Source organism: Trachurus japonicus, chromosome 8 (assembly GCF_045865225.1).
Source record: "Trachurus japonicus isolate A0001 chromosome 8, Traja_1.0".
Classification (NCBI taxonomy): Eukaryota; Metazoa; Chordata; class Actinopteri; order Carangiformes; family Carangidae; genus Trachurus; species Trachurus japonicus.
In genome coordinates this window covers 30,385,240-30,410,794 of record NC_140914.1, presented here as the reverse complement: position 1 = coordinate 30,410,794, position 25,555 = coordinate 30,385,240, and the positions used below count along the sequence as shown (strand labels likewise).

The 25,555-nt window shown below is 42.0% G+C and overlaps 1 protein-coding gene across 1 annotated transcript in view; it reads left to right on the top strand.

Moving 5' to 3' along the window:
- Positions 1–331: 331 nt before the first annotated feature.
- Positions 332–25,555, top strand: part of fbxl16 (F-box and leucine-rich repeat protein 16) — a 47,807-nt gene continuing 22,583 nt past the window's right edge. Inside the window, exons 1-2 of the mRNA XM_085785155.1 lie at positions 332–730; positions 20,563–21,277. Of these exons, the coding sequence (XP_085641281.1) occupies positions 20,570–21,277 (708 nt within the window). The 5' untranslated portion in view covers positions 332–730; positions 20,563–20,569. The remainder of the gene's footprint in view (positions 731–20,562; positions 21,278–25,555) is intronic.

Genomic DNA, 25,555 nt, shown 5'->3' with positions numbered 1-25,555 from the left:
TACCATACTCAATTTTCATCTGTATTACTATTATTGTTATCCTCTTTCAGAGTTTGTATTTTCAGTTGCTCAATAGAAAAAAAATATACATTGAAGACACTATGACCCCCTCCTCCACGCCCCCGCCTCCAGCATCCATCGTCCTGCAGGCCGAGCTGCAGCCACACAGGTGAGGCGGTTACCTGTGTCCGGCTGCAGAGCAGAGCAGAGCTACAGCTCAGGTTACATAAGAAGCAGACAGACTGAGCTCAGCTGCTCCAGCTGCCTCCTCCTATCTCTTTAAATGAGAGGAGCTGCTCCGCGCTGCGTGCGCGTGTATGCTTGTGCGAGCGTGTGTGTGTGTGTGGAGGAGAAATTACGAGACAGAGAGGGCCACTCTGTTGTGAAGGAGGACGAGTCGACAGAAAACACAACAGAGAAGGCTGTTGAGCCCGCAATCTAAAGAGGGGAGGGGGTTTTTCGGGAAGCAGGTCGTGTACCGGTTCTCCCCTTGAAACTGGATTTGATTCTGGTTCTGGACCCGGCCGCTCTTCGTGTATGTATGGACTCGGTAGGCGCATCTCTCGCCTCCCGATAGGACATAACGGGCAGGGCAGCCTCCGAATATTTATTTATTTCAACCCTCTCTGCGCCGCAACATTGAGAGAAACGTGATCGAGAGGCAGCGACGGCAGCAGCAGCAGCAGCTCTGATCATGGATTAATGCCCGAGCCCCATTTTCATCTGAGAGGTAAGAGATGCTGCGAAAAACAGGCCGGGCGCGGAGGCTGTGTCCATGGGCGCAGTGTGTGTGTATGTGTGTGATCGTGCAGTGTGTCTGTGCTTGTGATGGATGACGGCTTGTTGGGTTATGGCAGCAGCAGCAGCAGCAGCAGCATCCACACTGCGGCGGCTCCTCCGCTCCGCCGAGGCGGAGGAGACTGCGGAGGGATCGGGGGGGGGGGGGGACGGTGGTGGTGGTGCGGGTTCGGGTGTGCACGGCTACGCTTGCTGCTGGGTTTTGTTCCGGGGCTCTTTGTGTGCGCGGTGCGGCCTGTGGGAGACGGCGCTGATCAGCCGCATCGAGCTGCGTATTATTAACAAACACAATGACGCCAGCGTCTGTCAGTGACGCAACCTCTTCCCTTCTCATCTGTGCAGCAGCAGCAGCAGCAGCAGCAGCAGCAGCGGCTCCATCCCGATGCCCTGTCACTGTTCTCAGCCTCCCGTTCCCTCTGATGGTTCACTTAACGACTGGAGCCTTATAGGTCCGTTTTATTAAGCAATCAATCATCAGTGTGTTTGGAACTTTTACATCCACCCAATACCAGTGTTTGTGTCCAGTGATCAGAGGCGTTGCAACAGGGCAGGCAGTCCAGGCAATTGCCAAGGGCCCTGAGCTGGAAGGGGGGCCCCCAGGGGCGGCTGACATTATCGGTGACAACCTGATGTTGTCACTGGCTGTGTACATCGAATGTTGTGCATAGTCAACCCAGTATCATATATAAAAATGTAACCACCTAGCGACAGCAGAAAACACTGCTGTTTCTAATTATTCTGGCTGGATCTGAGAAAACAACAAGCAAGCGAATGATTATGTACATTCACTGAGCAATTATTATGAAAATAAAATATACATTTCTCGCTAGAAATGTAATCAAAGGGCATTTTTATGCAGAAACTACATCAAAATATAGATTTTTCCACTAAAAATTATAGAAATATTTGCTGTTTTTTGTTCTCATGGCCGGAAACTTGAGAGTCACGTGACTTGGACGCAAAACAGTACCAAAAAAATAGTCAGTAAAAATGTAATCGTCATACGATTTAAGAGCTGTTATTGTAAACTTTGCACTTTGGATCAACGTAGCCAAGGTACGTTTTGAGACTGAGTTGGCATAGTATGCAGAATTGAATCATCAATAGTTTGGGATTTTTGGATTCATTAACAGTTAATGTTTGTGGTCCCGGTTAGGGGTGGGGGCCCTCCAAGTTACCTCTTGCCTGGGGCCTCCAGAGTGTCTAGAAACGCCCCTGCAATTGTTTGTGGGGAGTGGAGTGGAGTGGGGGGGCTGCTACAGTCCCCTTAATGTAACTATCTCTGTACACTGAGATAACCTTGACGACATCACTATGACATCAACACACTTGACAAAGCTCCCACATGAGGAAGGTAGATCCAAGATGGCAACTGATCCATAGGCTGTGTAACAACTAAGGTGACTGAAAGAGGCCATAAGAGCAAAAAAAAAAAAGTTTGTGTTGGAAGATAACTAACAAACAGTCTTTGGTCAGTAAAGTTTCTGTATGAGGCCGACACTATTTATCTTAGCATAGGAGCTAAAAACAAAAGACGCTGTGGCCTGTTGCATCGACTAGGAGCCCAGAACCAGAACCAGCTCCCTGCAGAGATCCAGAGGAAATGTTGAATGCTGATATTGTGAAAGTAGTTTGTCCCCTTGAGACCAAACTTTTCTGGTAGCATAGAAACGACTGCCTCAGTGACTGGAGTGAGATTTGGTGAAGAATGTATGAAAAAGATGTCGGAGAAACAGTGAAGACTTTCCTAAGCAGCCATGTTGATACTGTCAGTGGCCAGGTGTAGGTTGGACCAGGTACTGTCCACTTGTCTTGGCAGGAAGAAGGTGACATAGGGACTCAAACAAACGATGCCCTCCATTAAGTTAATGTTGTATTAATGTAAAGGGACAGTTCTCATCTTCTTATTGTCATTCATTGTCCTTGATTTGCGGTTCGGTCTCTTCGTATGGCTGACCACCATCTCTGTACGTACTTGGGTATGTGTCTGTTCCTGTCTTGCTGCAAAACGAATTGTCCCTTGAGACATAAATAAAGTTGTAGTTGAATTTGAAGTCATCTTGAGCAGAGATTGTTAAAGAGATAGTTCAACATTTTGGCAAATTGGGCCATTGCCATAATCCCTACAGTGTTAGGAGTAGGTTCGTTACCTTTAATTGTCAGTGCAAGCTGTTTTTAGAATGGCAGAGCAGAGCTGCGAGCTGCTCAGAGTTATGCTATGTAGGGTAGGCTCATGGTTTCCCTCATCAAACTCATCAAATACACAATCCAACAACTCCAAAACACTCTGGTGGACAAGTTGTGACCTGCACATTCACCACGCTATGAGATAATAACAGAACATTACGAGACTGAGTTGTTTTCGATGTAAATTCATGCAATACCGCTGATGTGCGTTCCCGTCGGGGGCAGTTTTTTGGCAAGCGGTCTCTGCATTTGCCTCGAAAACAATTCTGTCTCGTAATGTTTCGTTATTAATCTCATAGCGTGGTGAATGTGCAGCTCACAACTTGTCCACCAGAGCGTTTTAGAGTTGTTGGATTGTCTCTGAGCAGCTCGCGGCTCTGCTCTGCCGTTCTAAAAACAGCTTGCACTGACAATTAAGGGTAACGAACCTACTCTTAAAACTATAGGAATTATGGCAATGGGCCAATTTGCCAAAATGTTGAACTATCCCATTGACAATTACTGTGGTACTGGTACTTGTTTGGGGAACAATATTTCATATTTTATGTACATTGGTGCATAAGAAATGACAAATAAAAAATCTTGTAATTCTTGTAATCCACTTATGTAGAATTTCTTAATGATGATAAACAGGTAAAGGCATTGGCAGAAAGGAACCATCAGAAATAAAGTAGTTATTGGGGAAGTCCAGAATGAGTCTCATATCACACTGATGATGGGGGTCAAATTGAACACATAATTGTGCGATTATGATCTGAATGTATTCCAAGATCATCAGGCAAAAGATGCATGTGACACTCAGTAAGTCTGTGCTGTTGTGTCATTTACAGGATCTGAGCACCAGTCACCACAAAACACTGGGGACCAGTCAAAGGGAGCTGCTCATGTCATTGAGCTACAAGGCCGTAAGTCATGTCAGTGACATAAGGAATAAAACATTGCTCAACCCCCAAGTCACTGCACAGAGGCTAGCCCTAAAATAAATAGATTAATTCTAACAACATTAAATAAATATATGCAGCTGAAAATCCCATATGTGCCCAGTGAAGTGTACAACATTCTAGATGGCTCTAGTTATCTCCATACTCTGCAACAACTGTTGTTTTCCCAAAGTTCCTCCATGAAGCCCTCAGGGAAAATCTAATCTTCTATCTTAATGTGATGGGACACAACATTCTACTACGAGAACCACACCCATGCAATCCACCTTTTTCCGAACGTCAAAAACGTAGCCTGTTTTGCTCTTCCGGTGGAATTTTATGTTTACGTTTCCATGGTTTCAGTAGTCGCGGTAAATGCATGGATTTTTTTTTTTTTTTTTCCAATGAAAATCTGTAAAACGCATGGATCATCACACCAGCTTTTAACAGTGGATATCACACAAATTGACATCCGTGTTAAAAGCCAGCGTTAATAGATCCATGCATTTACCGCAACTATGACAACGACTGAAAACCATGGAAACGTAACCGTACAATTCCACCAAACCGGCAAAACCGGCTACCGGGTTTGCCCATAGATGACGTTCGGAAACTTGTGGATAGTGATGAAAATGTTTGGAGATGTCATTTTCAGATCAAGTTTATTTCGATCCATCCATCCATGATTCAAAGTGATTCAAAGTTTACTCATGTTTTGGTTTTGAAACCACTGTTTGCCTTCAGATGTCTTGATATTTGAGTCTTTAATCAAATTTTGGTGTCCAGCGAAAACAAAGGAACAAATTAGTATGAAAAGTTTGAAGTAAAATGGAATTCACTGTGAACAGAAAGAATAGAGATTGGCACTTAGATGTTAGGAGGAAGTGGACCACCATGCAGGGCCGTTGCTAGGACTTCTGGGCCCCCTGAAAGAATACTAAAGTGGGCCCCTGACTTTTCCACTTTTTTTCTTAGACTACGTATGTATTATCATTTTTTATTTAGCCTACTTTGTTTTGATGCTAATGCAGCATTACTATGAGTATTAGTCAGGGTCTAAGCAGAATAATTCAGTCATACAAAGATTAGACTACTGGGGTTTTTTGTGGGCCCTACTCAGTGTTGGGCGCCTAGAGTTATCATCACCTTTCTGTCCTATACAACGGCCCTGCACCATGTAAAAGTGGTCCATAGGTTAAAGGTCCATGCATAGGAGACTGGTGGTGGTGGTGGTGGTGATGAGAGTTGGAGCTCAAGGATGGGAACATCTGATTGGATGGTTTAACAGGCATCTGTGGTCACCACATCTCCAACGACAGAGAAAGACTTTTAAGATTTGACAGATCACAAGTGGATTGGATGAAGACCAGAATGAGCTGGTGGCTCTTAGAGACAGCAGGAAACGCTTCTTATGACTCTGATGCCATGTGCAGGGAGTTAACCTTTCTGACTGAACTTTTGCTAAGTTTAATCAGTGTTTGGTTTTAAGGCTTCAAAGCTCAGAGCAGATCAGACATGTCTGAACTGTGTGTGAAACTGAGGATGTAGTTGATAACTGTTGTGGAAACTCTGTTTTTTTTTCAGCAATTGTGTTTATTAATTTTCAGAGGAAATTATCACAACACTACAACAAATAACACAGGTGCGTGACAGAACAGTCACAGTAAGGCTCATCTTAAATATGCTAAATATGACAGGGCGATAGAATGTATTATTTGGCACAGTCCAAAGCATGAATCATGAAGTGTCACTGGTGGTCCAATAGCTATCTTTGTTATCCAGAAAAGCACTTCAAATAAAAATTAAAAAACATACATTATAATTACATAAAAATATTCAGTCATGAATGGTTGACATTAAAGGCTAGCACACCTCCAATGCTTCCCTCCCCTCTAAGAATATCATCAAAGACCTCCACATCTTGTCAAAAATGGGGTATTTATTTACCCTTCATCATAAATGTGAGTTTTTTTGAGCGCAAGAGAATCCGACAGTCCTGCAAGTCAAACATTTAGGCTTGTTTTGCTTGTGACAAGCAAAAAATAATCATAGTCCTGTTTGCCTTGCTTTAGTTTACAATTTGCTGGATGAATACCAAAAATACACAGTTTGGTGTCTTATTCCTGTGGCATGTAACCTGGATCTGGGCAGTCTCATAAGCAGTGATATAATGTGCTTGTTTTTCCATTATGTTTGTAACATGTGTCGGGATTATTGGGGTTGAATTTATTCAGCTGAGTTTATGTTATATAATATATATTGTCATTATGTGGAACCTCTGTTTACTGTATAATAACCATGTTCAGTATAAATGAAGCTGCTGGAAAGGTTGTTAAATGTGGATAGATGATGATATGTCAAATACATCCACAATGCCATTATGTCTGTATTCTGCTAAAGTCAAAGGTGTTCTCACTGACATGTGGTCAGACCACAGCAATGACTGAAACACAGACCAGTCAGACTTTGGAAAGAGCAGTAGCTGAGAGGAAACGTTCCTTTTCAGACATGTTTCATGCTCTGTAAAAGTGTGTTGTTTAACATGGTTTTCTCACATAATGCTGGGTATGAAGCTCATTTCTTCGTACTTCACTGACCCTAACCCATCAGGCACTTAAGCCCCGCCCCTCACATGCTTGGTTCAGACAGGTGGAAGAGAAGAGAGCATCACTGTGGTTGGGAGAGGAAACACTGGCTACATGTTCAAGCCTCAGTATTTGTGTATGTTGTTTATTAGCTTCTGTTGAGGTTGGAGGAGTTGGAATATGATGCAGCTTTGCATATGATGCACCTTATGCTGGAAACCATAGAAACCAGATTCGGTGCGTTAGATCACAGCTGGAGGTCTAATGAACTTTCAGAGTGTTAGAGGCAAAAGATGAAGGTGTGTCAACATTAGCATATTGTCACTTATTGCTCGTGCTACAGTCTATTAGTTGATTAATCATTTTTTACCACCATCATAAAGAAATGCTGAGTTCAGACAGAACAGGAGGCTCTGAAGCTCCTTTGAAGTAAACGGTCTAAGATTATGGAATTATAAAGGATTAGTTGGTAAGAAGTTATTCATCTGAAGTTATTCATTATGTTTTTTTGTCTGATTTCTTTATTGAAAATACATACAAATGAAATAACACATATGAATACAGTACAAAGATAAATAAGAGGCAGATAATTCAAATGAGCTTATTTGCCTCCTGAATAGTGAATATAAAGATAATGACAATTGACAATAGGAGATGTCAACCCAAAAATTGGCAGAAAACTAAAATAAATAACAACTGTAAGACCAAAACAAAAACAAGAAAATATGAAGTGAGTTTCAAATGAGGTGCATTCAGATCGACAGAATCGATTCGCTTCAAAACAATAAAATAGAGAATTTCATTATAATGAATAATAATATCTAACCCTTACTGAAGATCTTGTACCATCAGTCTTGTTCTCAGCTATATTGTTACAATACATTTTTAGTAAAACAAGGAATTTGATGATAATGTAACATTAACACCATATGTTTTATAACTACACTACTACACACATATTAGATACATTTTATACACTCGGTTGGTTCAGGTTGATCAGTTTGAAAGAACTGTAGATGAACTAGGTAGGCTAGTAGTCACAGGAACTGACGGGTTTTTGTAATTGGCGAATTGTTTGTTGTGATTTTATCAGATGACATCATTGGACAGGATTTGACGTAGACATGTACAACTTTTAAACCGATTTTACAGTCACAAAAGCATAAGGTTTTAATCAGGACAGTGGCTTTGTTGTATAAAGCTGTTGAAGTGAGCTGAACCCCAATAGCTACATCTGACAGAGTGGTCCTCTGGCTGTGCGTCACTGCTGTTTGTAGGTTGGGCCATGAAGGATCCACCTGTTGGAGCCTTCGTTGTCCAGGGAAAGAGGGGCAGATTTCTTGGCTGCGTTTGAAAGAGTCTTTGAAATGGGACAGTGAGGTTATGCCACTGTGACGCTATCAGTCTTCGCATACAGGCTGCGAGGGACAAGACCCCTGAATTGGGACGCGGCTAATGAATCAGTAAATGTGGTTGTGCTGAGAGAGAGTCTGTGTATTCAGGCTTGATATCATGGAAGAAACCAAACCTTCCTGACTCATCCTGAATGTGGGGACAGCTATGTTGAAGATTTGAGATTTGAATTGAAAAGTTTGCTGGATTGATTGTTGATGGTGGATCCATTAGTAACATGTAATGTGAAATAAAAAGGAAATGAGGGAGGCTTAAAGGTCCAGTGTGTTATAATTGGCAAGGTTTATTAGCAAACTCTGAATATACTACCCATGAATATACAGCTCTGGAAAAAAATAAGAGACCACTCCCGAAATGATCAGTTTCTCTGGTTTTACTATTTATAGGTATGTGTTTGAGTAAAATTCATTTTTTTTGGTTTTTGTTTTATTCTATCAACTACCGACAACATTTCTCCCAAAATTGGAAAAAAAAAAAAATGTCATTTTGAGCTTTATTGGCTAATGACTAAACTAGTCTAAATAACAAAAATATCAAGTCTTTTCAGACCTTGACTAATAATAATAATAATGCAAAGAAAACGTGTTCATATTTATTCCTAAAGAACACAGCAAGAATATTTTAACTCAGGAAAAGAAAAGAATGACTGTCGTACATGTAGAGATGCTTTTAAGAAACATTTTGTGAAAGTGGTCTCTTATTTCTTTCGGAAAAAAATAAAGGGTTTTTACCTGTAGCGTCTCATACACATTCAGCATTAGTATCACCACATTTGTAATACTGTGCAGAGAAGTGTGGGGAAATAAGTACAAAAGTGTCATACACCCCCTGTTCACACTTCAAAACAGCCGTAAGAATCCTACACTATGCCCAGTACAGAGCGCACACAAACCAGTTGTTCATCAATGCAAAAATCCTCAAACTACACGACTTCATCAACTACAAAACTCTGCAGATTATGTACAGGGCCGTAAACAGAGACCTTCCACATAACTTACAAGGTCTTTTCATAGACAGAGAAGTGACACACAATCTGAGAGGAAATATGTTATTTAGGCAGAGGAGAGTGAGAACTACGCTAAAATCCTTTTCTATCTCAGTCACTGGTGTCAAACAGTGGAACAAACTAGATGATGAGGTTAAAAAATCAAGAAACTTGTGGGCTTTTAAAAAAGAAATATGAAACTCTATTCTAGACAATTATAAATTGATTTAAACCCAGAGAAAGGGGTTTAACGTTATTCTGGACTGGCTGTCTGGAGTCCAGACCGCAGCTCTGCTGTTGTATTACGTATGTTAAGAAAGAAAAATTGTGATGAAATTAATGTAATAATAATAATACATTTATTTGTATATCACCTTTCACAGAAATAAAATTCACAAATGTATTCTGAATGGTAATCGGGGCGGGAGCTGATAAGCTTTATGCTTCTCCCGTTTTCCCTTTCGGTCATGTTGCTTGTATTGTGTAACTGAAATCGTGTGTGATATTTAATAGAGGGTACAGTAGACAAAACCTGACAGTAATATTCTCAGCTGTCTGGATGTATAAACGTGGATTTAGTTACACAGAAAGAAAAAGCCTGGTCGTTACATGTTATAGCACCACAAGCACTGCAGTCCAACTGGAGGAGCTAATGCTACATCCAGCTGACAGAGTAACTTCACTAGCCAGTAAGCTAAGGGGAGCTGGTCTGATCTAACGTACTTTCGTTACAAGTAGAGCTAATGACCGTGAAACAACAGCAGGTGATTATACTTCACCTGCCGGTGTTTGCATTTGTGCGCGTGTTACCGTAGCCTATATTGCCTGTTTTGTATTTACGTAGAAATCCTCTAGGGGTCAACAGAAGTTCTGGACTATAGCTTTAAATACAAGAGGGAGGGTGATTTCTCAAAAAAACAAACAAAACAAAAAAACAGGAAATCATGAATACAGTCCAAACAGTTGCTATCAGAGCAAACAAGTCTGGAAAGAAAAAATTGAGTGACCTTGCAACACTCTGGTAACACTTTATAATAAGTACACACTATTCAGCATTAACAAATACTGAATTCTTCATTTATAATGCATGAATACTCATTGGTATGTAGTTGATAAATACAGTTAGTGCTTTTCGATGATGAGTAAAACCATTTTAACTGTGGTTATAAACTACATACTAATGAGTATTCATGTGTTATAAGTGATGAATTCAGTATTTAATGCTTAATAGTGTACTTATTATAAGGTGTTACCCTTCTCTTTACAGGATCTTAGAGTGTGAGGTCAAAAGGTCTCTTGTAGTCTCATATTGTTTGTTGAATATGAGCCAATATGAGCCGCTCCTTTGTGAGAGTCATTGCTGGATCAGTCTGAGCTGCTGAGATCTGGATCAGGTTTCCAGTAAAGATCTCTCTGCTCAGAACACTTCACAAACATCCCACCCACAAACACGGCTCACTCACACATATTTTTGATAAAGTCACCACAAGTAGCGTCTCAAATCGTGATTCGTCCTAGTTCTGGTTTGATTCACATCCTCTCCAGCAGCACAGGCAGTGAGACAGCAGAGCTCTGAAGGTGTGAAGTGGTCTGTGATCGGTCTTGACTTTCAGGACTTTGAGGGCCTCTCTTGGGGGGTTATCAGTCTCTGTACCAGTCCCACACTAGTGCAGGACATCACCGCTCTCTGGACCTATTTGTCTAACCTTTTTATTTAATAAACAGGGGACTTTACCCCTGTGGAATATGTCTGTGGTTGTGTTGACAACAGCAGGCTCTCTGATGCGCTGCTGTTTGAGAGGTTTCCTGTCATGAGAGTTTAACAGTGAGACAAGCAGGAAGCAGACAAGCTTTTAGACTCTGATCATCATCAGACAACTATACTACTACACTGATCTTCACATCTGTGCTATTGTTTGCTGTTGTCTGCTGCTGCAACCCTGTTAGTTTCCCCACTGTGGATCTTATCTTATCTTAAAATCATCTCATCAATATCAACAGTGTATCACAGACAGGGTGCCTCCACATATCTTTATTGATTTTTAGTCTTAACACAACTTACCTCCCTCCCGCCAACCCTGAACTGGAGCCATCAGTTAAAAATCAAAAAATAATGACATTTCCTTTGGAAAATGAAAAACAGAAACACAAAAACAATATACAGTACACCTGCCTGTCATCTAGTTAAAATTGGTTACATAATCAACTGAAATAAATAGGCGAGAGTGAGAGAGAAAAATGAAAAAAATAATTAATTAATTTTAAAAAAGAGAGAAACATACGGTACATATACTTAAAATAAAATAAAAGAAAAGAAAAGGATAATATTCGTGTATGTAACATGACAACAAAAGCAAATAATACAAAAGGTACAAATATTCAAAGGGAACCATCTTACTTGGAAGGAGTAGGCTACAATTTAGTCAGTAAGTCAGGTCTTGATTTCAAAAATATGATAAATGAGTTCCATATGTCATGAAAAATGTGGCTTTTTTGTTTGATTGTATAGTCTTTCCATCGCTAAGCAAGAAGAAAGTTCATTTCAGTCAGGACCACTTTTGTCAAAATAATCTTTATTTACTTGCACAGTTTTATTTGGCGGTATGATACTGTTCTGGGGCCCCCTGCTCTTCCACGCGCTTGCGTGGAAAGCCTGAGGCAGGAAGAGCACCTTCCTGCCCTTCACGAGCCATCGTGAACGGCATAAGCAGGGAGCGCAGCAGCAAAAGAAAACCCAGACAGAGCAGAGCAACCAACATGAATACAGGAGGAGCTGGGGTGGAGGTGGGTTGCGAAAGTGCCAGCAGCAGAGGAAGCAGGAAGGAGGGTCGGGCGAGAGCAGTTTAAATACCCCGCTCTTAATGCAATAGGGAGCGGGCACGCAGAGTCAGCTGAGCCATCAGCTGATCTGCGCCGGCGATGACAGCTATGCAGTTAGAGCTTGACGTCGTGGCCTGCCAGAACTAACGCTACGCTCAATTAATCCACATTATTCAAAGAAGGACAATTAACACTTTTCCATTGTCTGGCAATAAGACGTTTCACATGTATTAAACAGAGGTTTAGCAGTTTATTCTCGTGCGTTTTCAGGGCCAGTGTTTTGGGTGTCAGGCCGAGGATGCAGATCTCCGGGAAAGTGTTTGCACTTCTAAATACAGTGAAATAGGGTTCCTCCTCTTCATCTTCATTTACTGTGAAATCTCTGACCCCGATTTCTGCCCAGCTGCAGTCTGGCACTGTGTGTGTACTGTATGTGTGTGGTTTGACTTAGGTTGTACATGGCGTACAGACCTAAGGTGTAGCATCAGAGTGAATAAGTGTTACAGCCATTGTCTAGTTGAATTCTGCATTTCAATGCTATCTCTGTCTTTGCCTGTTTGTGTGTGTTCATACCTGAGCTACCACTGGCTCCATCTTGTAGATCTGGAGACATCATTAACCAAGCGAAGCAGCCCAGTGGCCCCAAACCACAGCCCCCCCCCCCCCCCAAAAGGCCCCAGGTTAATTGTGTGGCAGTGACTCTTTGGTAATTTGCTGGCTAATATGCAGCATTGAGCTCAGTGTGAACAGAGAAGATGAGGTGGCTCCTGCAGTATCACCTGCTGCTCAGGTCACTGTGTCACCATCTATTTTAAATACTTGCGTGTCTACAGCTCAGATTTTCCTCTCCGTCCTCGTTTCGTTCGGCAGATGACAACACCACATCACAACAACATCTGGTGATGAGTGACAGACAGATGCTGATCCACACTGTGGCCCTTCGTTCACCCTGTCTAGAGAATGTTTGAGGCGTCACAAAGTTGTGTTTAACCCAACCACACAGAACACCAAGCTTTCATTTTAGTTAAGAACCAGAGAGACTCAAAGGGATAGTTTAACATTTTGGCAAATTCGCCCATAGCCTTAATCCCTATAGTTTTAGGAGTAGGTTCATTACCTTTAATTGTCAGTGCAAGCTATTTTTTGAACGGCGGAGCAGAGCCGCGAGCTGGTTTCCCTCATCAGACTCATCAAATACACAATCCAACAACTCCAAAACGCTCTGGTGGACAAGTTGTGACCTGCACATTCACCACACTACGAAATAATAACGGAATGTTACGAGACAAAGTTGTTTTCGAGGTAAATGCAGAGCCGGTGGCGCCGGTGGCAGTGGCGCATGAATTTACCTTGAAAACAACTCAGTCTCGTAACGTTACATTATTATCTCAAAGGTATGGTAAATGGGATCGAGCCTTTGGAGCATTTCCTGACGTCAAACATTTGATAGTGGCAGTGTAAGTACTGGATGTGCTCAGACTGCCAGATCAGTTCAGGATCCTGCACTTATACAGGTGACGTCACGCTATACGGCGATCGTGATTGGTTGTGGGTCAGAAAAAAGAAGGGTTTGTACAGATGAAAAATGTTTGAAACAGATGAAGTTGGAAAAAAAAGAGAGAAATGCATAAGAAAAATAAGAAATGATATAAAATCTGCTTGTGGTCAGAGAGTGTTCACACATATTGCATAATATTTATGTGTATATACAGCCAGTACAAACACTTTCTTTTGTGTTTTCTCAAACTTTCCAAGCCACAACCAATTAGGATTTGTCATAATCCAGCAAAACAGACAAGAGAAGGCTGGATTTGTGGGACATATTTGGGGGAGCCTTCCAATTGGACCAGGCCATTTCACAACGTAATCGGCTGAATTGAATAGTCACCTGAACTATGCAACTATGCACAGAGCCACCTTACCTGTGGGCAGAACTACCAGACTACCAGACCCGTTACCAAAGCAGACCAGAGAGACCAGCTACCAACACATACAGAGGGGGCGTGGCCTTGTCCTATGCTCAGGACGTTGTTACTCCATTACGTCTTTACATAGACAATGTTTGCTGCTGTATTACTGTTTAAAATGTCATTTGGTGTTTGTTGGTGGATGCAGTCTCTGGACCCAGATCTTGAGCGTAGATGTAAAACCCGAACATGTGTAATAAACTGAGTAAGCTGCTTCAGTCAATGGTTTTTGAGAGACATGGACTTGGGGGACGGGCTGTGTAACTCATGCTGCTGCTGTGTTGTAGCTACATGTGTTGGTCCTCTGCTGTTTGTAGTAGGACTGTGATGGAGGGAACGTGTTGCCATGGTCATCTTTGGCCCCGGGCTCTCTGCAGTAAACACAGAGATAGTACTCCACTCTTCAGCACTGTGCTGGCCAGTGGAAGCTGTCAGCTGATATGATTCAGGGGGTGGGGGGACGGACTGTGAACGTCTCATCACTCAAATACAGCTTAAACAAGGGAGTTTCTACCAGTGTGTGAGAATGGGACACATTTAAAATGGGTATATACATATGACACATAGAGGACAATATGTGTGGCGGCCTGGGAAAACCCGTCGGAAGTCGCTGACGTTCTATTGTGGCAAATAGCCAAAATAGGTGGAAAAGTACTATTTCCACGATTTTGATATTTTGTGTGATTCTGGTACTTTGAACTCCCTACTACATGTATCGTGAATAAATATTTTGAGAAAACAAAACGGAAAGTACTTATTTTTATGTTTTTGTGGTGAATGAAGCGTATCATTTTCAGCTGCTAAAGCCATTTTTCTCACTTTTAAGTTTTTTGGTCATAATAGATTAAAGGGATAGTTCAACATTTTGGCAAATGCCCCATTGTCATAATGGCTATAGTCATAGCAGTAGGTTCGTTACCTTTAATTGTCGGTGTAAGCTATTTCTAGAACGGCGGAGCAGAGCCGTGAGCTGCTCAGAGCTACGCTGGAGGCTAAAGGAATTTCTTGGTTTCTCTCATCAAACTCATCGAATACAATATTTCAGCAAGCAGACTCTGTATTTACCTTGAAAATGGCTCCGTTTTGTAACGTTCCATTATTATCTCACAGCGTGGTGATTGTGCAGCTCACAACTTGTCCACGAAAGCGCTTTGGAGTTTTTGGATTTTGTATTTGATGAGTTTGATGAGGGAAACCAAGAAATTCCATGAGCCTCCGTAGCTTAGCTCTGCTCCGCCGCTCTAAAAATAGCTTACATCGACAATTAAAGGTAACAAACCTACTGCTATGACTATAGCGATTAGGGCAATGGGCAATTTGACAAAATGTTGAACTATCCCTTTAAAATGTCCATAACTTTTGATCTGAAAGGGCTATCTCAGTTATTCAAACAGTTATGAATGGCTGCAAACTTCTAGTTTATGGAAATATCAAAAATGAAAATGTCAAAATCCCACCATGTGAAGGGTTCTCCCAGACCACCACACATATTATACCAGAAAGGCCCAGTGTAAGTCATTTAGTGTAATTAAATGTGGTTAGTAGTATGCATTCATCTCTGTGATGTCATCATTCATTAAAGATGAACCGAAACAGATCGCTCAGGTTTTTGCATTTTGACAGTTGTTTTCATTTTGTCGGATCAGTAGGAAAAATATGTTGCGTTTTCTGGAACGAAACAGCTTGGTAAGCAGACTGTATGAGGGCGGGGGTGGGGTGGAGGTTGGGTGGGTGGGTGGGGGGTGGGATTTTGCACAATAGAATTTCACTATACAGTATAATAGAGGCATTAACCCTGAAAGTGAAACTGCAGTCACTTTCTCTCTCTGGATGTGAACAGTCATGTTTATAAACCAGGCCACCACAGATTAGCAGGTGTAATTCCATACACAGTAGGCTAACAGTTTTTAGCTGTACATACATTTTTAAATTCATCATTATATTATGTACAAGACAGTCAATCCAGGCTGGTTATGAGGGCTTTATTTGTAAGTCCTGTTATCGCTGCTGTAGCATTATCACACCCTGATAATAACAGATGGACAGGCAGATACTGTGGAGGAAAATACAGGTTTTACTGTTGCTGTGCATCTCTACCTTCCAGTCAAATCTTATTTTAGCCTAACCTGTGACATCTGCGTGTACATATCTCCATGTGTTTCTCTGACAGGTCAGTCAACATTGCTCGGGGTGCTCGCTGTAGCTCGCTATGGTTGACAAAACTGCATTATGTAACGGATGAAGCTCGGTGATGCTACAGCAGAGGCAGAGCCCAGTCTCCATCTGCTTTAGGGACCGACAACAAATGACTTGACGGCAACCGAACGTAAAATGCGGCCAGATGTGCTCGCGCCGAGGCGTCTCCCCGATAATTCATAGACGGCGCATATATGCAGAAGTAGCCGCATGCGTAACCGGCCGTAGCGGGTGTGAATGGCGCAGCTGGTGGTGTTGGCGGAGCGGGACAAAGAGATGCTGTGGTGTGTGAAGCCCTATAGTCAGCAGGTTACATAACTGTGAGCCGTCCTCCTGCTGCTGATACAGTGAGATCACACAGAGCAGACTGGATGAGGCCGCAGCTTTCATTTACACTGTGATGTGTTTTCACTCAGTGTCCATCTCTGTTCAACACGCACCACAAAGAGCAGCGGCCTATTCAGACAGCTGCTGAGCACGGTAACATGTCAGCTCAGATGACCAATATCCTCCTGTTTATTATCATGAGCCACAACACATCATCTGAACCAGGATCATTACAGTTCAAAATGTCTGTTGTGTCTTTTATTCTTCACATCAGTGACAAGACAGATTTGAAATTTCACAATAAAACATCTTGATTATTATTTTTTTTTAAAGGTTTTTGAGGTTTTTGTCAATTGAACTGTTTGTCACATTTTTCTATAAAGGTCACAAATTATTTTAAAGGGACATTGTGTAACTTCTCCTGTTATCTATTCATGAAAATCGATTATTTGGTTCAAAAGTATGTTTTTCATTAATCAGTAATCACCCGCATCAACAAACTGAAGTGTTCCTTTCAGCTCTGAATTAGCCGTTCATATCATTCATATCTCCATGGAGCGGGTAAGCTCGGTGCTGGCTGCCATGTGGTGTCTCCATGTTTTTACGTTCAGTAGCAGCGTGACGGTAGGAAACCACGGAAACTCAGCGGAGACACCGGAGCTGTCGGCTCAGGTGGAGGTGGCGTCTGTGAAAAGTCACCGTGGTAACGCAGTGAAGAGGAATGGAGCGTTACACTGATGCTGCATTCACCTGCAGTCGGGCAGACGGCCGTCGGTAACAAACCAGATGTCATTTTAGTCACAGAAGTCCAGAGAAAGCCGGTAAAACGTGGGTCAGGTAAACAATACGACATCGCCATGACAACATATTGTCACGTGTATTGTTTTGCCTCGTGCTGATGGACCACTTGTTTACATAGAGGCTTGTTTATGTCGTTACGTGCAGCGGCTGTCGTCCGTCTGCCATCTGCCCAATTTCACGTGAATGCAGCATGAAAAATACATTGAATTGCTTGCAATATACAACTGCAACGCTTGATAGAGTCTGTAGGATTTTCCTGAAAAACTAATTATAGACCATTAAGCTATAGACTACTATAGGCTGCCATTTCTCCCTCCTCTCTATCTTGATGGTAGTAGCAAATATTAAAAGGAGAAGTTTGAAGGCCGAAGTGGAGAAGGGTTCCATGTGTGTCAGTCAAGGGCAGGGGGGCATGATTAAATGTTATGTTTCCAAACTGCAATGAACAAAACTACTATATTCTCTTTCTGGAGTCTCTTAACTTTATACACATTTTCAAATCAATCGCATCTTGTTTTAGATGTTAGATTAGTCAGTGATTTATTGTCTGCACTTTAGTTTATTTAGTGTATTTAATCTCCATAATGTATAGTGATACTCAGAAGCATAAAATTTGCAAACAAACAAACACATAATTGAAATGCAGCTGGTTTATAGACAAATAAAAGGATCTAATAAAGGATATTCTCTGAAGCCAAAAAACAACAACATCAAATCCATCTGGAGCTGACAGTGACAGAGGTGACTGGCAAACAGGAAAATATGTGTTTTACATTAACTTACTGTAATTGAAACCATCAGAACTATAAAACACTGTTGAAATGTTTTCAGAAAAAATCACTGACAAGATTTGTTCCTGATCTTTCACTCTGCGTCAGTAGTTTGTTTAGTTTTTCATGGAGCTGGTGTTACTGCTATGGGAACCCTCACTCACTAAGTCACACACTGTGTTCAATGTCCTAAATAACGTGAGTCAGTGGACACAAAGTCAGTAATATAATAATATAATAAGGGACAAATACAAATAAGTAAAGTATTTCCTGACTTTCCTGGCTTAGACCTTTTTATACATCTGTCATAGAGACAATTTTGGCCTGTTCACAATGAGAAAGGATTTAGTGAAAGAACATTTATGTATATGTAACAGAGGTCCGCATGTATAGTCACAGTCACGAGGTACCAGTAAGGAGAAGTGACAGCATGTGGCAGAGCTCGCACAACAAAGAAAAGTTTCTGTATCACCATTTGTGGAGTAAAACTGTGGAATAATATGAGTACTGAAATCAAAAACATTTCTGTAATTCTGTTTAAAAAGAGACATAAAGAAATGATTCTCCAAAGGTACATTGAATAAATCACACAAGGTGTTTGCTTGCTTACTATTTGGATTAAAATGTGGCAGGAAATGGTACATAGTGTAATGCAGGAATGAAATAATAAATGTATGTTTTTGTGCTATGATTTTAATTAGAACGTATAGTTAAAATTATAGGGGTAGGATTAGATAAGTTTATACTTCTTCCTACTCCTTTTCGCTCATGTAAACTGCGTTGCTTATGAGATGTTACTTTTTTGTGTATACATTTTTGCTGTTCACTTATTTCCTTATAATTACATTATTACTTTATCTTATTTTTTATTTTTTTTACATTGTCGTTTACATGATCGAAATAAAGATATCAATCAATCAATCAATCAATCAATCAATCAATCAATCAATCAATCAATCAATCAATCAATCAATCAATCAATCAATCAGTTAGCGGTACTGAAGTTAAACTCACTCACCCATAAAAAGACGTGCTAACCCACTTGCCAATTGGTAATTGACCTCTTGGCAAAACGGTTAGCATCGTTGCCCACGGTGCGGTAGACCCGGGTTTGAAACCCACTCAGGGCAGGTCAGACAACATCGGTCACACACATATATGTATCTACTAGGTTTTTGTCGCAATAATGATTTATTTAACTATGAAGTGTTTTTCATGATCCTGAAGAGAGGGAATCTGCCTTTATGAATTTAGAGCTCAGAACATCATACAGGGATTTATATAGGTTTAAGACTGTCTTGAACACAAACCTTCTGGATGGGGGATGAGGACAGGTGTGTGTGTGTGTGTGTGTGTGCGTGCGTGCGTGCGTGTGCGGGTGCGGTGTAGTTTTGAATGGGACAAGGAGGAGATTCTGAGGACATCTGGTGGATGAGTGGAGGAAGCAGGAGGGGAGACACTGAGGCAGATTGTCCTCTGTGTGTTCATGATGATGCTCCTCTGATAACTTGAAGGAGACATTTAGAGCAGAGACTGACTGTGTCTGTCTCAGCTGCATCACTCCTCTGTTGGATGTCTCACTGCGAAAAAGCTCGTTCTTTAATTTTGCGAGAAGGAAGTGCCCACAGTTAAACTGTAATTCACTTTAGAGTGAATTATGCTGCGTTCAAAAACTGAATGGAATGAGTTGAAGAGTCTGAGCAGCAGCTGTGATAAGAGCTGCTCCACTTCTGTACACTGTCACTGCTTCCTGTCTCATCTGAAATGACAGTGAACAACATCATCACAAAGATAATACATTTCAATTTCTATAATTTGCTATTTTGATTTTTTTAATGGCTCAGTTTTCTCTGTTTGATGATAGATGATTCACCTCAGGGATGCAGCTGTGATGTGTGTATTTCTAACTGGATACCATGTATGATGAAGCTTCTTCTTTCATGCTCATGATCATAGGCGTGGTAGCGGGGGGAAAGGGGGACCTGACTACCCAGGGCCCGAATAGGGAGAGGGCCCATGAAAATCCTGAAATCATAACTTTTTTGTGTGATGTTTTTATTTCGAATGAATTGGGCCCTCCAATTAATTGGTGTTGTAAATTAATTTCAATTATATTGATAACAGAATGGACTCTGTATCACAGTCCTACCAACATATTGGACATTTTGGGGGCCCCCTCTTGGAGGCTAACTGTCATCAATGCAGCCCAAAAAACATAAAATGGGATATCAGAAAAAGGAGGAGCAGAAAGAAAAAGAAAGAAGGCAGAATTAGGGGAAGCAACTGTTAAAGGGATACTTCAACATTTTGACAAATTGGCCCAATGCCATAATCCCTATAGTTTTAGGAGTAGGTTTGTTACCTTTAATTGGCGGTGCAAGCTGTTTTTAGATCGGCAGGGCAGAGATACGAGCTGTTCAGCTACCACTACAGAGGCTAATGGGATTTCTTGGTTTCCCTCATCAAACTCATCAAATACACAATCCAACAACTGCAAAACGCTCTGGTGGACAAGTTGTGACCTGCACATCCACCACACTATGAGATAATAATGGAACGTTACAAGACAGAGTTGTTTTCGAGGTAAATGCAAAGCCAGTATAGTGTCGAAAAACCGCCCCCAACGGAAACGCGCATCGGGGGCTTTGTATAAATTTAAAAACAAAACAACTGGTAGGGGCCCACTGACATTAAGAGTGTACAGGGCCCAGAATTTGGTGCTCCGCCCCTGGTCATGATGCTTGTGATGAATGAGTGTTCCCCAGCTCACCGTGCATTTCCTCTCTCCTCCAGGTTCCCGATGTTGAACATGTCCACCCCCAGCGAGCTGAAGTCTCCCTGTGTGACTCGTAACGGTATGGTGAAGCTGCCCCCCAGCCAGCCCAACGGCCTGGGCAGCGCCAGCATCACCAAGGGGACGCCCGCCGCCAAGAACCGCCTGTGCCAGTCCTCCTCGGTCCCCTCCATCCTGCCCCCTCCGCCCTCCTCCCTCCCCTACCACCACCACCACCACCTGGACGGCCCCGGGATGCCCCACTCGGCCGCGTCTCTCCTGGGCTCCGACATGGAGCCCGGGAAGCCTCTGGTGGGCCTGAAGCCGGCCCTCCGCCAGCTGCCCCCCCTCACCCTGCCCAAGCCCCTGCTGCTGGAGCGCCAGCTGGTCCTAGATGAGAAGCTGCTCAACCGACTGCTCTGGTACTTCACCACGGGAGAGAAGTGCGTGCTGGCGCAGGTGTGCAAGACGTGGCGCAAGGTGCTATACCAGCCCAAGTTCTGGGAGGGCGTGACCCCCATCTTACACGCCAAGGAGCTCTACACCCTGCTGCCCAACGGGGAGAAGGAGTTTGTCAGTCTACAGGCCTTCGCCCTGCGCGGCTTCCAGTCCTTCTGCTTAGTGGGCGTGTCAGACCTGGACATTTGTGAGTTCATCGACAACTACCCGCTGTCCAAGAAGGGGGTCCGCTCGGTCAGCCTGAAGAGGTCCACCATCACAGACGCCGGTCTGGAGGTGAGTCAGGATAGAAGCTCTCAGAACACCGGGGGGGGGTTACTGATCATGCTTTGCTTTGCTTTGCTTTATTTGTTTATTTGGATGGGACAGTGCACATCAATGTACATATAAAAACATGTAAATGTGCCGGATTGTAGCATCAATGCTAATTTCCATCCGGAGTCCCAAAACATAAAAACAATACAGTGACAGGAGAACACAGTTACACGACATGACAAAGCATTCTGTAGGTCAGAGGGCCCGGCCAGCTCTCCCAGGCTCACCATCATAGCAGTGTCCCTGGGATATTTGTGTTAAATATTATTCCCATCATTAGGGGCCAGGCAGCCGAAGCTATAGTTTTCACCAGTATTCTTCTTCTTCTTCTTCCTAGAAAATCCTTCTTCCCATACATGAAAAATCACCAAACTTTGCACAAAGCTGCAGTCCCATGCCAGATTTGTTCCTCATGGGTGGGGATAATTTCAAAGTTTAAAAACATTGAACAATCAACCGTACCTGCTACAGTTTTGCAACTTTCACCAAAATGTAGCCCCAATACTTGAGTAACTTTTGTACGATCAACTACAGTGCAAATTACGAAGTCCATCACTTGTTTCAAAAACTGTAGAACTGCATCTTCAGACTATTCTCCACAAAATTAACACCCGCGTTTTTGATATTTGAAAAACTGAGCTGACAGTGCATGAAAATGTTTGACTGTAAACAGTACTGTAAACATATACCAGTCAATTCTTGCAAAATATATTTCAAATGTTCCTGAATTATTTTTTTTTTTTTACAAAACTTTTGAGTTTTGATCGATGGAATTTGGCAAAATTCAGAATTTTATCTCAAAAACTGAACTTTTGAAAACATTTTGAATTCTGTTCTCATGTGAACAACTGCAGCCAATGTAAGAGTGGCATTTTTAAACATTAGCAAATCACTTATTGTTAAAAACAAGTCACCAACATTTCTATGCTGTCAAGATACAATATGTATTTTCAGATTTTTGTCTTAATAACAGATTTTTTGACAATTTCTGAGATCTGCCTTGGCAACTGTCACCCTGGTGACTGGCTTAGTCCATTTGTGAAGCCACACAGGTCTCACTTCCAGCCAATTAGCTCCATAAGTTAGAGGTTGGTTCTTGGTGCCAGAGGTTGTGACTTAAAGCCTCATCTAAGGCGACATGGACGGTGGAACGCCAATGTTCTTGTTGTTTTCCTATTTTGTCTCTTGTTGCTCATGTTGCCTAATTGCCTGGCCCCGACCACTGCTGCGAAGCAGCTTTAATCTGATCTTGTTTCTGATGTGATCTTGATAAAGACAGTGTAATGTCTAATCCCAGGGCAAGAAATACAACAACAGAGAGTCAGAGTCTCCAGTCTGCTCCACTTTACTTCTGTTATAGATGTTTCACATTAAAAGCTTTAAAGCTGCTCAAGGTCTCTGCACCTTTAATTTGAAACATCTTTTTTTAAAGGGATAGTTCAACATTTTGGCAAATTGGCCCATTGCCATAATCGCTATAGTCATAGCAGTAGGTTTGTTCAAAGTCAAAGTCAAAGTATTTTATTGTCATTCGGTGTAAACATGACAGAACGCTGTACCCAGCCGTGAGCTGCTCAGAGCTACGCTACGGAGGCTAATGGGATTTCTTGTTTCCCTCATCAAACTCATCAAATACACAATCCAACAACTCCAAAACGCTCTGGTGGACAAGTTGTGACCTGCACATTCACCACGCAATGTCCCTTCAGGGACAGTTTTTCAGCAAGCAGTCTCTGTATTTACCTCAAAAACAACTCTGTCTTGTAACGTTCTGTTATTATCTCATAGCGTGGTGAATGTGCAGGTCACAACTTGTCCACCAGAGCGTTTTGGAGTTGTTGGATTGTGTATTTGATGAGTTTGATGAGGGAAACCAAGAAATCCCACTAGCCTCCGTAGCGTAGCTCTGAGCAGCTCACGGCTCTGCTCTGCCGTTCTAAAAATAGCTCCCACCGACAAATAAAGTTAACGAACCCACTGCTATGACTATAGCGATTATGGCAATGGGCCAATTTGCCAAACTGTTGAACTATCCCTTTACCCCTGAGGAGAAATCACAATAAGAGAATGAAGCCATTCCTAGTGTGAGACCAGCAGAGTGTTGATACACGGTGACAAGCTGAGGAAACAATGAATTTTATTTAACACACCATGAAGTGTTAAACCAGGTACAAGACTTTAGTTTGCATAAGAGTCAGGATGTTGCTATATTAACCTGTTGGTTGCCATGGTAACAGAATATGTAGGACAGAGGTGGTGAAACAGGTGCAGCTTATTATTGAGTGAGCTCCAGTTCAAGGTTTAAGGCAGGTTCTATTCACCACATATAAATTATAGGAACTATTGTTGAACAGGTGAAATGCTTTCTGGAAAAAAAATATTGTCTTCATAATATCCCTTTGTAAATAGCCCTTACAAGATTTATTCTAGAGCTTTCAGCTGACTCTGTCATTCTACATCAGCGGCTAGTCTGTTCAGTTTTTCACTGAGCTGATGTAACTGTTATTATGTTAGAGGAACCTTGTGTTTAATGTCCTCCATAAAGTCAGTCAGTGGACATAGACTCAGACCTGTTTAAACTCAGTGATGTTAAACATCATCAAATCAAACTACAAGCTGAAGTGTAGTTGTGTTAAAGTCATGTGACCGTATATAGTTGGTAAGCCTATCATTAGCTTTTAACCTCTGATTATTGTAAAGTGGTTAAAATATGATCCTGTTGAGGAAGTGGAGGAAACTAGGAGGATACGAACAGAAAATAAATCAGTGTTATGTAAGAAATGTCACTGACTGAGTGACTGAGTGATGATGTTGTTGTTCACTGGAGTGATTTATCTACACAGCTCTGGCTTCCTGAATGCTCTGGAACAACATGGAAGCAGAGGAGTGCTTCCAATACACTGAGCCTCTCCGAGTGTTCACTTCACAGTAACAGCTGAAATCACAGCTCAGTCGCTATGTTTTCGGTGATTTTGTAAGACCACATCAAAGTGAAATCAGGATGAGAAACAGGACACGACTGCTAGGTTTAGACCTGAGCTGTGTCTCAATTCCAATACTTCCATGAGTACACTGTCATGTACACTATGTACTTACTTCTGTAGTGCGCAAATTTCAACAGTGTCTAAAATCGAATACTGTCATTGTGCAGTTATCAGAACTAACTATCTTTTTTTGACCACTACTGTCGCCCGCCAACACATCTAGCTCGTTTTGTTTGTAATTTCAGTTAGCGGTAATGAACGCCTTGCTTGCACTTTTTTTTGCTTGTGTGGGCCACCTGTTTATTGCAAGGCTGATTCGGCTCCTCTTACTGGCAGAAAACATAGGCCTGCTGCCGGTATGTTGATTTACATACATTACATTCTGCTATGTAGCCAAGACGGAGATCATTGAGGGTGGGAAGTGTCCAACGTTCCACATTCAGCTTTTTGACCGTTATGAGTGCACCATCCAGGTGCTTCCAGTCCACTGCATTTTGCCATACTTATCAATGTCAACGCACTTACACATTCAAAATAGTTTGTGTATAGTAAGTATGGAAGAAATCGAATTGAGACACAGCTCTGGTCTTGTTGCAGTGCCTGTGTGGAAGATACACAGAGTCCGCTGTAGTCACAAATAATCATAATCACTGTCTGAGCAGTTCCAGCCTGAAGATATATTTGCTCATTATTATATAGATTATTGATACGGCGGGAGACAGGAAGGAAACACTGGGACACTTGGTTCAGTTATTTAGAACAAATTTACTGTAATGACAAACTGTAACTGACAGACTTCATGATCAGTCATCAGGTCACTGAGAAGCCCAAAGATCACTGATGGGGACTCATTCTATTCACACATTGGAAACAGTGGCTGTTTTCGAAACCGCATACTACCGTACTGCCTACTACATACTGCGTTAGTATGTACTGTATACTACTGCATACTGAATGTAGGATTCTAATTCAGCAGACCGACACCCTTCACACCGCAGTATGCAGTATACGAGTTTCCCAGAATGCATTTTGCGGCAACCGGCAGCGGTAGCTGTAAAACAGGCGAAAAGCTGTTTTATTTCCCGCATTAGCGCTATTATGTAACTTTATTAAGTTTTTATATTTTTTCATGTGAGAAAGTAACTGTTTAGATCCCAAATATACGGCCAGTTTATCCAAATGACGGCTGTTTAGAAGTTTGCTCCGTTGTTTTTCGGAGAAGTGAAGCTCTGCAATGACATAGCCGGTCTGGAGA